This window comes from Strix aluco, chromosome 31, assembly GCF_031877795.1.
Source record: "Strix aluco isolate bStrAlu1 chromosome 31, bStrAlu1.hap1, whole genome shotgun sequence".
Taxonomy (NCBI): Eukaryota; Metazoa; Chordata; class Aves; order Strigiformes; family Strigidae; genus Strix; species Strix aluco.
The window spans coordinates 976,558-989,616 of NC_133961.1; the positions used below are offsets into that span (position 1 = coordinate 976,558).

At 45.0% G+C, this 13,059-nt stretch overlaps 1 protein-coding gene across 3 annotated transcripts in view; it reads left to right on the forward strand.

Moving 5' to 3' along the window:
• PRR5L (proline rich 5 like) overlaps positions 1-13,059 on the forward strand; it is a 43,288-nt gene that overhangs the window by 9,485 nt on the left and 20,744 nt on the right. The window contains exons 1-4 of one of the 3 annotated variants that reach the window (XM_074809799.1): positions 1,532-2,137; positions 3,464-3,725; positions 5,074-5,154; positions 8,597-8,645. In XM_074809799.1, coding sequence (XP_074665900.1) covers positions 3,568-3,725; positions 5,074-5,154; positions 8,597-8,645 — 288 coding nt within the window. In that variant the 5' untranslated portion in view covers positions 1,532-2,137; positions 3,464-3,567. Of the gene's footprint in view, positions 1-1,531; positions 2,138-3,463; positions 3,726-5,073; positions 5,155-8,596; positions 8,646-13,059 lie in introns of those variants that run through there. The other 2 variants (XM_074809798.1, XM_074809800.1) reach the window with 2 other exon arrangements.

Sequence of the window (13,059 nt, forward strand, 5' to 3'; positions counted from 1 at the left end):
TTTAATCTTAGGAAAAGGAGACTGTAGGTGTGGGGGAGTTTGGACTGAAGGCCTCTGGGAGGACAGTATCTGTTTCTGAATATTTCTGCGTAATTCTATGAGAGTTCTCATGGCAAACTGAAGAGGAAAATTGTTCCTTGCTGTACTCAGCATTTTGCTAAATACTCTTCATTCCCAATAGCTAAAATAGCCTGAATACCATGAGAGCTTCTTACTAACCTATAACTATGTTAATGCCTTTCTTGCCACAAGGGCAGTTTCAGTAAAAAGCCAAAAAATTACACACTGCAGAATGCACAGTGGCCACTGCCAACAAACTGCTAATGCCACTTTCCTGTGAAAATGAAACAGTATTTACAAGGCTGCCTTGCTCTGGGGAAAACTTCCAGTGGGAACTAGTTGCTGTGAAAGGAAAATCTGGGCTGATGGAAATGTTTGGTTGGGTTTGGGTGCTTTGCTGTACCTCCACGGGCACAGGATCTGCAAACTACTTGTGCCAAAAGTCTGTTTTCTAGTAAACGCTCTGCTACTTTTTGTTTTATGAAACTCTGCAAAGAGTTTAAATAGGTTGTGGGCATGGGGAGAGGATGGTCCTTCTCGCAGACTTTGGCATTTCCAGGTCTGATAATGTGAGGATCAGCTCTGTTTGGAGACCATTTGGTGGCTAGCCTGCCTTCAGAGTAACAGTTTGCTGTGCCTGCTAGTTAACAGTCAGCAGTTTAAATAAGATAGGAGAGATTTATACCTTTGAATCCTGAAGAAATTAAAGTAAGACTCTGAATCTGGTCCTAAAGCTGAAGGTCTTAAATTCCTGATGAGAGCCTGAAGTAAGGTTGCTTGACAGTAACACAGGATTGCAGGCTGGGGTTGGGGGGGGAAGGGGGAACAGAGGTGTCTTATCTGCTCTTTGCAGACAAGAGCTTGTTATTATCTGTCCGGGTGACTTTATCAGAGATTAAGGAAAACAACATGTATGTTTCCGTGAGCAGAAACAAGCACATTCCCTTGGTAAGAAGTGTTCAGGAAATTTGTCGTGGGGCCCTGTGTAATGCCATGGTTCTGCTGCTGTGGGATCAGGCTCATAAATCCAGAGCCCAGGCTGAGGAGGGACCTTCCTGACAGCGGCGTTTTACCGCTTGTACGGAATGGGCCAAGGAATTTCCTATACAAACTTTAAATATATGTTTATATTTATATGTACACATATTTATATACATACATCTAAATCTATAGGCACAGAGGTTGTTCTCCCAATTTACATTTCTGAATTTAAGCTTTCTCCTTGCAATATAATGTCACACAATTTAATATAAATGCAGCTTTATAAAATTATTTCATTGCCCGGTAAAAGATACTCATCTGCACTTACAGCACCTGGAATAGTGATAGGAGGAGGCTTGTGGGCTATCACAGGCATCTTGACCACTTCTTTCTAGCCCTGTTAAATGCCTACAGCTGATCTAAAGTAACACTTACATTGCTCTGAAAAATGTACGCTGTTTTCCCCGTGTAAAAATTAAGCTAGAAATTTTACTGCACTTCTGGGAGAAGTGAGCTCTCATTCCACTCCTCACGCTATCAGCGTTGGAACCTGGAGACGACAAACACTGGCACAAGCACTTGTTTTGCAACCAAAATATCTGTTATACTTACGTCTCGCCTCCCGGACACCTTTTGGTATGTTGTGAGAAACGCCTGCCCTCGGCTCTCCGAGGTGCTGTAGCTTTTTTCCTCTAATGATTTCTGAGGTGGTTACAATTGCCAATAGAGAAATTGCTGACAGATTGAAAATGTGTGGGCGATGTCAAATGAACTGTTATTTCAAAATGCACACAGAAGATCTTGCTGGTTTGGTTGTATTAGTTTACATTTATTCTTAATTTCTGAAAGTTATGAATTTTTATTATTTTTTTTTTTTTTAAATTGGAACAGAGCAGCCACAGAATCAACAGATTGCTGCCCTTTCCAGCAACAACAGTGAAGGCCAAGCTCATGCCATGAAAGACTGTCTGGACTTTGTCATCTCTAAAGACAGCCAGGAGTTGTCTAAAGACAGAAAGAAGTTGCGCTTGTAGCCATGTTCCAGCTCCACAAAGATCTGTGCAAACCGCGTTTAGCTTGTGGGGGAATAACGACGGTATTGATTTCTTGAATAGCACCAAGAATGATAGTACTGCACGTTTCGGTGCCTAAAAACGGAGGTTTTTCCTCCGTGTTTTCTCCTCTAACTTCCTCGGTGGCCAGGCACACGGTGTCTGTGGCCCAGCAGGGGCTGGCGAGGGCTTCAGGGCAGTTGATCCCAATCTGACAAGGCCATGCAGAGGCGGGGTAGCAAAGTCAGCTCAGCGTGAAACGGGGCTGGCGGGGTGGGAAGAAAGCTGTTCTCTTGCATGTAAACTGGTTAATTATGGTTTGGGGAGTGAAAAGAGTTTCCTGAAGCTGAGCACTATTCACATTAGAAGCGCTGTGCAGATACACATTTATTTGGCTGATCATCTCTCTTTTCACCTCATGCTGAAGACGCAGTGCAAAAGAGAAGATTTTGCTTTCCATCTTTTGTGTGCTGTTCAGTTACACTTTTTTGTTTGGTTTTTTTTCCCTCCTCTCTCCTTCCTCCCACACTTCCATTCTTTAAACTGCCAGCTACATCTACTCCTTGTATTCATCTGAAGTGGGAAGATTTTGAAGTACAGAACCTTTTGCCAAAGTTTTTTTTGTGGTTTTTACCCAAGCTAACTTCTATTTCTGTGGTTTACTTGGAGCTACATACTCATCTATATGGAGATGATGATCAGAGTGGAAAGTATGGATATTTTGTGTTCGGCCTAGCAATTACTTCTTATTCTGTAGAAAACAAAACAAACATAGAAGTCCTGCTTACTCTCAAAATATCTGGTTGTCAGACCTCTTTTGCAGAAGCTCCCTATTGTATCATTTTTGTAATGAACTGATAATGAGCGAGTTTATTCCCTTGCACAACACTTCTCAAAAAAAAAAGCATTGTGTTTGTCTTCATCTTTTCTTCCATTGTTCGTGTTTTGTTCCTTTCTGGTGAAATAGTTTTCTCTTTCTCCAGTTTCTACTATTTTATACTGAGTTGCTTACTGTATTTAAAGGTATATTTGTAACGTGCCTCTGGCAGAAGAGTTTAGGCACCTCTGTTCTTGCCCCTCTAGCTGAAATGGAAAGAGAGTCCATGTTAGTATTTCTGGGTGTCTGTGTTGGGTCATTATTTAAGGGGCAAGATGGGAAAGCTGTTGAAGAACTGCAGAAGATTTCCCCAAATTTCCCGTTAACAGGATAGGATATTTTCACCCCTCCCTTCTCTGTCTTGCTCTTTTCCTTTCTCTTTTCTTTGCAGGACTGCTTCAATTCCTTCGTTGTCTTGCAGTGCATGTCCGTGTCACAACCTGATGCTACAGGGAACTGCTAGTCCAAGGCTGACTCTTTGCTTTTGCTGCAGGCTGAGTCCTTGGGCATGAAGACTTGTTGACATCGCTGAGATCGATGCTTAGACCTTCAAGAGAAGAGACTTCCTGACAGCCCTGCTCCACTCCACCTGACCCTATGACTGGAGGGTTCACCGTAGCTCTCCAGTTCCACAAGATGGGTTCATTCAGAAGGCCCCGGCCTCGCTTCATGAGCTCGCCGGTCCTCAGCGACCTGCCGCGGTTCCAGGCAGCCCGGCAGGCTCTGCAGCTCAGCTCCAACTCTGCCTGGAACAGGTGAGCAGCACGCACCGGGCTGAGCCTTGCCGCAGCCCCGCCACACAGGCCATGCATGGCTGATCTCTGTGCTTCAGACCGTTTATGGCTAAGCTCGTCTCTTTATAAGCAAGCATGAATTTTTGGCATGCCCAAGCTTTGCCAGCTTTGGAAGCCTCCATGGAGATGAAAAAATTAGACTTAGTAGTGTTCAGCCTTGGTGTTGGCCAGTGTTGTTCAGAGGTACTGTCTTGAAGTAAAACGGAATTGCATCTTTTAAGTACCATTTAGGAAACACATTCCTAGTACTGTAATAAAGGCCAGTTTCTCAATGCACAGCGGCATTTATTTGTGTATTATGAAGCTTTTACCACAGTCAAGTTCCTCTGAGAACTGCTAAGCTTGTGGCTTCTACCAGCATTTCCTATTGACAGTCAAATCCTGTCTGCAGTGATGTCGTGCAACAGTGGCAACTGGAAAAACAATGTGTAAGGGGAAGAGTGAGCTGTCCTGATCTGATCTAATGGTCTGCAGCTATCAAAAGTGGGTGTTCCCCCCTGCCCGTGTGCCACCTTGCACCAGCTCTGTGCTCTGCAGACCCCTCTCACTTGCTGAGCTCAGCTTACTGATGTTGCACAAAAGCAGCCTGGCAAAAACATCACATTTCTGTGCCAGGATAGTGAGCTGGGGTCCGTGAAGTGTGCAAGTGCCATAACTGGCCCACAGAAGGGAATGCCTGACACCTCCGCTTGTTAGCCATGGCGAGCATTTAGACCATCTTGCATGCTGTCGCTTCATGACTTCCGCTGTGCTGGTGAGAGAAGTAGGAGTTGTAAGATGCTGTTGGAGGATCTTCTGAGCATTACCAGGGCTTAAGGTTGGTCTGCCTGAGGTGCTGCTGGCTGCAGAATCTCTTCAGCACAGACAGGGCCCTGCCAGGCGCTGCAGATCGGGTGGTTCCTGCTAGCACTGCCCCATAATGTCATGTGCTTGGCAGGTATTGCCAAAAATCAATGTCTCCTCACATCAACCAGCCTGCAGCACACAGCAGAGATCCCCTAAACAGTCATGTTAAAGATATCTCTGGTGTGACCGTGTTCTTTGTGAACAGTGTCCCTGTAACGACTTTCCCTCGCTTGCTCTAGGCGCAGCTTGAGGGCAGTTCTGCCCCGTCTCCCATGAGAGATGTAGGTAAATAAGAGTGATGGTTTCCAGGGGAGAAAGAGTGGAAGTATTTAAGTGCAATTAACCTCTCCACCCCATGATAACCACTCAGCTTTTGGCGGCTAGCTCACACTGCACTCTGTGTTAAATCATACTCGTGGCTGTTATTTATGGATGTTGTACTGTCTCATTTCTTTTTTGGCAGTGTTCAAACAGCAGTGATAAATGTGTTCAAAGGGGGAGGCTTGCAGAACAATGAACTTTACACCCTCAATGAAAATATCAGGTAGGTTGCTGAAACGCGTGAAGAGGGATTTTTGTTGCTGCTTGCTTGGTTTTGTTCCCCTACAGAACCACAGTTAGAGGATACTGGTGGGAGGAGCAGGGATCAAAGCAAATTTAAGCACAGCTTTGGGGTTTCGGGCTAACTTTTTTGCTGTTAGGTGGAGTGAATGGCATGGGGCGCTTGCATAATGTTTCTCTGACTTGTGTGGATGTGTAGCTTTGACAAGGACAGGATGTGTATTGACTTGGATTACAAGGATTTTGTTCCCTCCTAGGGAGTTTACCTCTTCTGGCTGTTTTTTTTTTTTTTTACACATTTTTATCAGGGCATTTGTGATGCTAGTGACATATGTTTCCTAAACCCAAGCTTCTCAGAACCATGGAGCGTTTAAAATGAAAGCAAAACACGACATTTCATTTAAAAGCTTAATCTTCACATCATAGAGCAGATCCTGAAAATGCAAACTGTAAAGATAAAAAAGCTAAAAGCCTAACAAACATTTTCTAACACTGATACTAGTGATTATTTAAAGTATCTTTTTTTTTTTTTTTTAAGCAGGTTTCATTATTATCTGTGGTTTCATTCTGATTATTTGGAAAGTTTGGTTAGCAATAGATAGCACTGTAGATTAGCTGAAGAACAACTTATTCTTGCCTTGGTTCCAAGTGCTGCGAAGAGGAGTATTGTCAGAGCTCACGGATGTAGTTCCTCCTCCCTCTCTTTCCCACTACATCCATATTCCTTCATCATGAATGCTGTCATATAGGTCCTCACTTCTTTATATGCTCCCCCCCCACGTCCCTACTGCATTTTTCCTGAGCACCAAGATTCAAATGGCAATTTGGGCTAAGCATGTGCAAAGCAGCAGTCTAAACTACCCCTTTCCCTACTTTCAAAATAAATGCAGCTTGCAGGGCACTAGACTCTGTCCTACTTGGTCTGTTCCCAAAGGTGAAAGTTTAATACAATTCTTCTTGAGAGCTGAGTGAGGGCAGTGTCTCATGCTTTAATGGTATTTTAGTGTGCTCAGGTCAGAAGTCCAGAGTTAGGTTTAAGTACTTGGAGCAGTCTTAATCCTCCATGGGATGAATATTTCTGTACGTGAAAAGAAAAACAAATGTTGTAAGACTCTGGGAATACCCTAACTGGCAGCCTGTTGGCAGACTTGGGGCCTGGCTTTGGGTTTTGTGACTTGACTGCCAGGCTGTTGCCCGCGGCGGTGGCCGCAGCCTGCTTTCCCTCCCCGCTGCAAGCAGGCGCTTCTTCGCCAGGCAAAGAGCCAGCGGCTGGACCATGCTCTCTTCGTGTCGGTTACTGAAGTGGATTGAGAGTGTGAAGAGCCGGATGAAGGACAGGAAATTCGCTGTGAACTGTGTATGCTCTGAGAGCAGAGCTGGTGGCGGGGGGGGACATGCTCTCTTCCACGGACAGGCACTCCCAGGCAGCACTTGGAAGCACTCACCTTGAAATACATGATTAATGTCCCTGCAGGTGCCCTGAGCATTGGTTACATCTCCAAATGTCATTCTCTAAATAGGCCGCTTCAACATCTGAGTAGCTCATTAATGTCCATCTGAGGAGCGAAGGATGTGCCTCTGTGTGTGTGTTTGTGTGCACACCCGCAGCCTCGCACCTCTGGCTCTCGGGGCAGCTCCCAACACCCTGTTAGCTCTGTGTGCCGGAGGGGAATCTCTAGCTTGACTCTGGGCAAAAAGCCAGACCTGTCAGACGGCCACCCCATGTGTGCCATTAGGTTGAGCTGGCGCCTTTTCCTTGTTTGTCGTTCTCCGATCAGCTCCTTGGTGGCAGTTAGCAAATACAGTGCTTTAAGAAACTTAGAGATTCTGCACAGCACTTAGTTATTTGACAGTGGGAAACACAGGAGAGTTTTAAAGTAGGACAGTAACGACAGGACCAGGAGACAAGCAGGTGGTATAATTTTGCTCTGGATTGCTGCCACCAGGTTTTTATCTCGCTGTGATTTGATATCATCTTACTGGACACTTTTTTTTTTTTTTTTACTGCTCAGAAAGTCAGTTCTCACAGCAAGAGGAAATGTTAGAAATGCCAACAGGAGATGGGATTTCAGGAAGCAGAAGATGGCCGTGATTAGGAGGAGACCCCTCCCTTGGGTTGTCTCTAGGGTACAAGCCTCCGGTACTGGTCTTACCTGCACCAGGCAAAGTCCTGCCTTGGGCTTGTCGGTCAGGGAAAGGGCCCTGGATTCTGCCGAAGCCAGTGGAAAAGCTTCTGGCAAACAGGCCCCCAAAGACTTACCTGGTTTATCCATCTCAGAATAGAAATGTGCTTTGAGATTGGCAAGGTGAATATCACCACGCTGCGAGAGAAAGAGTAAAGGCGTGTTGGCATGCGAGTACATGTAGAAGTGTTACAAAATGGGGAGGGGGGAAGGTTACGGCCAAAATTGACTTTCAGCAAAGATTAGGAAAAAGTGGTGTAGTTTGTTAGTAAGAACCCAGCCTGAGAACTGGATGGCCCCTGGTTCAAATGCCATTTTTGAGCACTCTTGATTATACTTCACATTGGTGAAAAGCAAAACTTAGAACAGCAGAAAAATACAGTGTTTTTCAGTGAAAAGCGTTGGGCACCTTTTAAATTTTAGGCAGAATTTACTGCTAGAAGAATTTATGCTCACATTCACTGAAAGCTGAAAGTGCAAATGCTCTGAACTTTGTGAGTTGTTTTTTTTAATGCTGCTTCTAATGTAAAACAATGCTGAATTTTATATTGGAGTTTTGAAATATGAATTTGTATTAGAATTTCAAATTTTTATCACAGCCTGCTTTAAAAACCAACAGTTTTTATCAGAAGTACTCGTTTAGAGTGGCTTCTGTCAGCGTGTGTTTAAAACACTTTCTTGTTAAATTTCTAGAATTTCTTTCTTGAAAAATAGGATGGTGTGGTTTTTTAATTTTAAATGCAGTAGTCACGGGGAAGCTGAAGCCACAGTTTCTGCTTGTGTGTTTACTTCATTACTCCTCTCCTTATCCTCCCACCTTCTACTTCCAAGAGAAAAGGAAGTACAGCGTTAGGGAGATATGCTATTTTCAGTGAAATGAAAGGCATCTTTGTTTAAACAAAAAGCAGAATAAAATGATGAATTTCAAACTAAATAACCTTAAATGGTCTCCCCAACTTTCTGTGCATTCAGGGGGTAAATTATTTTTGCTTGTTCTAGGTGTGTGACTTATAAATAGAAGATTTCAGTGAAACTGTTTCCTTCCTTCGTAATTTGAGAATAGCCTTTGTGGGCTTTCATGGACTGTATACCTAAATGTTAAAGAAAACTAACTGTGGCCAAAATGACACGTTCACATATACTCACGTATCTTTGGTATGACTGGTAGTAAAGCGTGAATACACCCATAAGAAAAGCCCAGCAGTGGCTGTTACTTCATGGCTGCATTCCTTCTGTCTGCAGGCGGCTGCTGAAGAGCGAACTTGGATCCTTCATCACAGATTACTTTCAGGTATTACATGATTTGCTTGCTTTCTTTTGAGGTTTGCTCGCTTTAGCTTTTTAGCCTATAAAGAAGTTAGGACCCCTTTTTACATGCACGTAGCCTACAAGTTTCACTTTTATTTTGCTGCAGAAGATGATGGAGGTACTGGACTTCTTTAATGGGAAGTAACGTATTTATGGGTGTATGTGCTAAATCAAGGATATTCTTCCTCTGTGGTTAAAAAAGGCTGCTAGTAGCCTGCCAAGGTCAGGAAGGAATTCACTTGAACTTTTAAAAGAAGATGTGATACCTTTCATAGTAGTTTTCACCCTATTTCTCTAGTATAGAGAATTCAGGAGTAGGTTTTCTGCAAAAGGGGCCGGCAAAGGGGAAGAGAAAAGATAAAGGCTTCTGTTTTTGGGGGCGGGCAGAGAAGGAAGTCCCTATCAGCAGGAAATCAACCTGGCGACTGTTTGCCTTTTAGTCCCACAAATATAAATGTAAACCTGTGAAAAAGCAAAAGATGAAAGATGACGGAAGACCTGATCAATCACAAACGTGAATAAGTGTTATTGCCTTTTACTGATACTGTCCAGATAGATGGAGGTTCAAATGTAACCACACGAAAGTGTGTTGGATGATTTTTGAGAGAGCGCTGATGGCTTTCAGCGTTGTAAGTTGTTCGGTGTAGTGTTGATTAAAAAAAAGGAGGAGTCTGCTGAAAACAAGAGGGTTTTCTTCCCTTTGAGCGAGACAGAGAGAAAATTTCAGTGCTTGCTGAAGCGGCGGACGCTTCTGCGTCCTGTGCTAACAGCTTAGAAAGGGGAAAGAGAAGACTAGTGTTGTTTCCTATCAGTATTAGATTATGTGACTTCAAAAAATCCCCCATGCTGTGCTGTCAAGTGCGAAGCAACCTCCAGCCCCAGGGGTAGTTATGTCTCACTTCTTCAGACCGTATCTGCACAAGTCATTGCCTGGAAAGAGGCGGCTGCTGACTGCAAGGTGGGACATTTCCTAGACGGTGAGCAGGGTCTGGTGGCAGCCCAGTGGAAAGGCCCTGAGCTCATAGCATGAAGTGCCTGGCTTAAGCGGAAACCTGCTACTGCTCCTGCTAATTTAAAAACAGGCAAATGAAAGTTTGCAACTAAATATATATGGCGAATTGAAATTCGAAGGGTTTTGAGGTACCCAGGTGCTGCAGTGTTAGGCGTGATGTGCGAGGCTGGAATAAGCAGATGTCTGGAGGCAACTTCATGCGCCCGTAAGTCTGAACAGAGCGTGGAGCTGAGCACGGCCCCAAGGGATGCGAGGTGCTGACCTACGACTGTTATGTGGGCTTGAAAATTCAGGGTGTGCTGAAAGAGGCCTGGGGGGGTTCCAGCACTGAGTAAGGCACGACTGCGTGGTGTCTGCACGCAAGAGGAGCTGACCACTGCTGGGGACTGGGTGGCTCCCAGTGCTGGGGTTTGGATGTGTTGTGCTCTTCCTCCAGACTGTAAACCTCAAGCCTGCCACAGTCCCCCGACACTCCTTCCATCACTTCGTGGAGCGGACGACTGACCCTGCCTGGACACAGCCTGCTTGCTGCTGGAGGCCGGGTAGCTGTGTTGCGTTCCTCTTAGCAAGCTGAAGGCATCGGGTCTTGTCCTGAGAGAAGGATCTGATCACCATCACAGTTTTGTGTAAAAGCAGGAGCAAAACTCGTGCTCTTTCACCCAAAAGGCAGGGCTGTACTGCTTCAGCCACGGGCCTCAGTCGCAGTGTGCTGCACCACTGCCATGGCCTTTGCCTCGGGGGAACGCAGTGCAAGGGCTTGGCTGAGTTTGGTTTTCTGTCAGTCTGTCTGTTCACGGGTGTGCAAATACCTCAGCGTATACGTACTGGTTTGCCTGCAGCTGCTGTTCTCCCACTGAAGCCGCTGGGACTCAAATTTAATTTCTGGGATGGTTTTTTTTTGCTCAATGTTAAAAAGAGTAACTTGGCATCCATCAGACTTAGCCTGAAGTAAAACTCCTGGTGCTGGCAAGCCATGAGACAAACCGGGAGATAAAGGCTGTTGTAGGAAATGAGCTTTTTTGCCTGCTGTGAGCTAAGATGCAGACTTATTTCTGATTCTAGACTGACAGCGCGTGGCAGTGATAGAAGTTACCACTCCCTCCTGAATGTCTTTACTGACAAATCCTCAGGCCATGGAGTGGGGAAAGACTATTCATGTGCCAAAGAAGGGCTGACAACATTATTTCATTTCTCTGTGGGTTCAGTTTCGCTGCTGATGCCAGCTGATTTACAGCAATACTGCTGCCACCAAAACGAGCAGAGATGAATCAGGCTGCTGATTTCACTGAAAAATAACCTTGAAAGAAAAAATAAAGTTTTCAACTACTTCTTGTGCTCATCACCTCTGACATGGGGGAGGTGATGGGAGCGGGTCACCAGGATGGGGAGTGGAGTGAAAGTGCATCTTTTGGCAGCGACTTCCTCCTCCATCTGTTAAAGCCCACTGAAAAGCTATCCCAAAAACCAAGTTTACTGTTCTCTTAGTTTGAAATGGACCCTGAAGTATCTGCTCTCATGTGTAACCAGGCAGTTTGGAATATCTTAGCAGCAATTAGAGCAACTAACTGGATCATGTAATATTTAGATGTGATAAATTGACTTACATGTTTTCCATTTCTTATGCCACAGCTCTTGTAACAGGAGGCACTAAGATAATTTTTAAAATCACATTTTCCATTGTTTTAAGAGTTCTGGCTCTTACAATATGTATATTTTATACACACGCAGAGGCACAATTTTTCTAACCGCTGAATATTTAAGACTAAAATGGAGCAGAGCTTTTGTAGCGAGACAAATCTACCTTTGTGATCAACTTGACTTGATTACTCACAAGTCCTTTTCACCAACAAATTACCAGTTTTTAGCTCCTGACGTTGCTAAAGGGATGTTTAGGGAACGGATGGGGTTTAGGCAGTGTCTCTCTGCTACCAAACTGTCATCATACCAGAGTTACTGAGTCTGTTTTGTATTTGAAAGAGAAATGTAATTCCTGGAAGGGTTTTGGTGGGAACTCAGATGTTTCATTCTGGAGATTTGTGTTTATAAATCTGCTGCTTTAGCAACCTTGTTATAGATACAAGCCATCTCCTTGGATCGGAGTCTGAGTGTAAATGCCAGATAGTTGGAACTCATATTTGCTGCAGATCTGCCTTAAAGCTTCATGCTCCAGGTTTTCCAGTACTGACTTTGCCTGTGAACTGATCCGATAGTTTTCTGCTGCTGGAAAGGGCCACTTTGTACCCACTGCTCTGCTCAGTAACCCCACGGGGACCACCCGCTCCTACTGCTGGGTTGGTTCCTTAGTGGTCAGCTGAACTGCAACAGGGAGAAGTCCTGTGGCTGTGGAAAGGTTTGGAGGAACAGGGTGTATTGGCTGTAAGATTTTTCAGATAAGCTCCTTTCATGCTGCCTGACCCTTGTGGTTGTGGAGAAAATTTTTGAAATGCAGAACTACTGAGTGTTGATAAATTGATGCATTATCTTCCTGGTTCTGCGAACAGCCTGAAACAAAACCTTTGGAAAGGATGAACCGTTTCTTTTCACTCTCTGGGGGCTTGCTAATATTGAAACTCATGGGGGAAAATGGAAATGCTAGCTATTTCACAGCTAACCACTTTAGCAGAACTGCCTGGTTTATGCATATTAGCTCCAAACTGTCTCCTTTCGAGGCAGAGAGACCCAATCCCTTCCCGAGCTCTGTAACCTCTTGCAGCTCCCATGGGCTGCAAATGCAGAAAATCAGATGCCCAGAGTTGATGCCTCTGCAGCCTGATGTCCACTGTCTGCACCGGCAGAGCTGGTAGGTGCGGGGTGGTGAGTGGACGGTATTTCCTCATTTAATCCGATGAGAGCTTTGATGTCTTAAAACCAGAAGCGAAGCTGTTACATAATTTCCAGCCTGCTGCAGTGGAGAGCCGGAGGAGGCGTCAAGTCCTGACTCAGAATTAGGCCCGGCTTTCTGTTTGTATGCAAAACCATAGAAACCACAACGTGTGAGCACCCATGTTGCTGGGCTGTCCAGCAAAGTCAAAATAGGAAGATGATAATGTATAGCTGTGAAAGTAAGGAGCAGCAGTGACGAGGTGAGCCCACAGCCAGGCCAAAGTTGATTTTGTTCCCTTCTCTTTAAGCACGGTGAGAGGTGGGACAGGTGAAATTTCACGTGGTCAGAGTTGCTCTCGCTGCAACAAGGGGGAAACGGGCTCCTCCCTCTGCTGTGGCACTGCAAAGCTTTTTGCTTACGTCCCTGCTGCACGTCTTTCTGGGACTTCAGCCTGTCCAGCATCTCTTGTGATGCTTGCTCTTCTTTGGAAGGCTGCTTTGTAAAGCCATGCTGACAGCTGGAAATGCCGTGCGTCCCTCTGCCCTGCTTAGTCAGAGACAA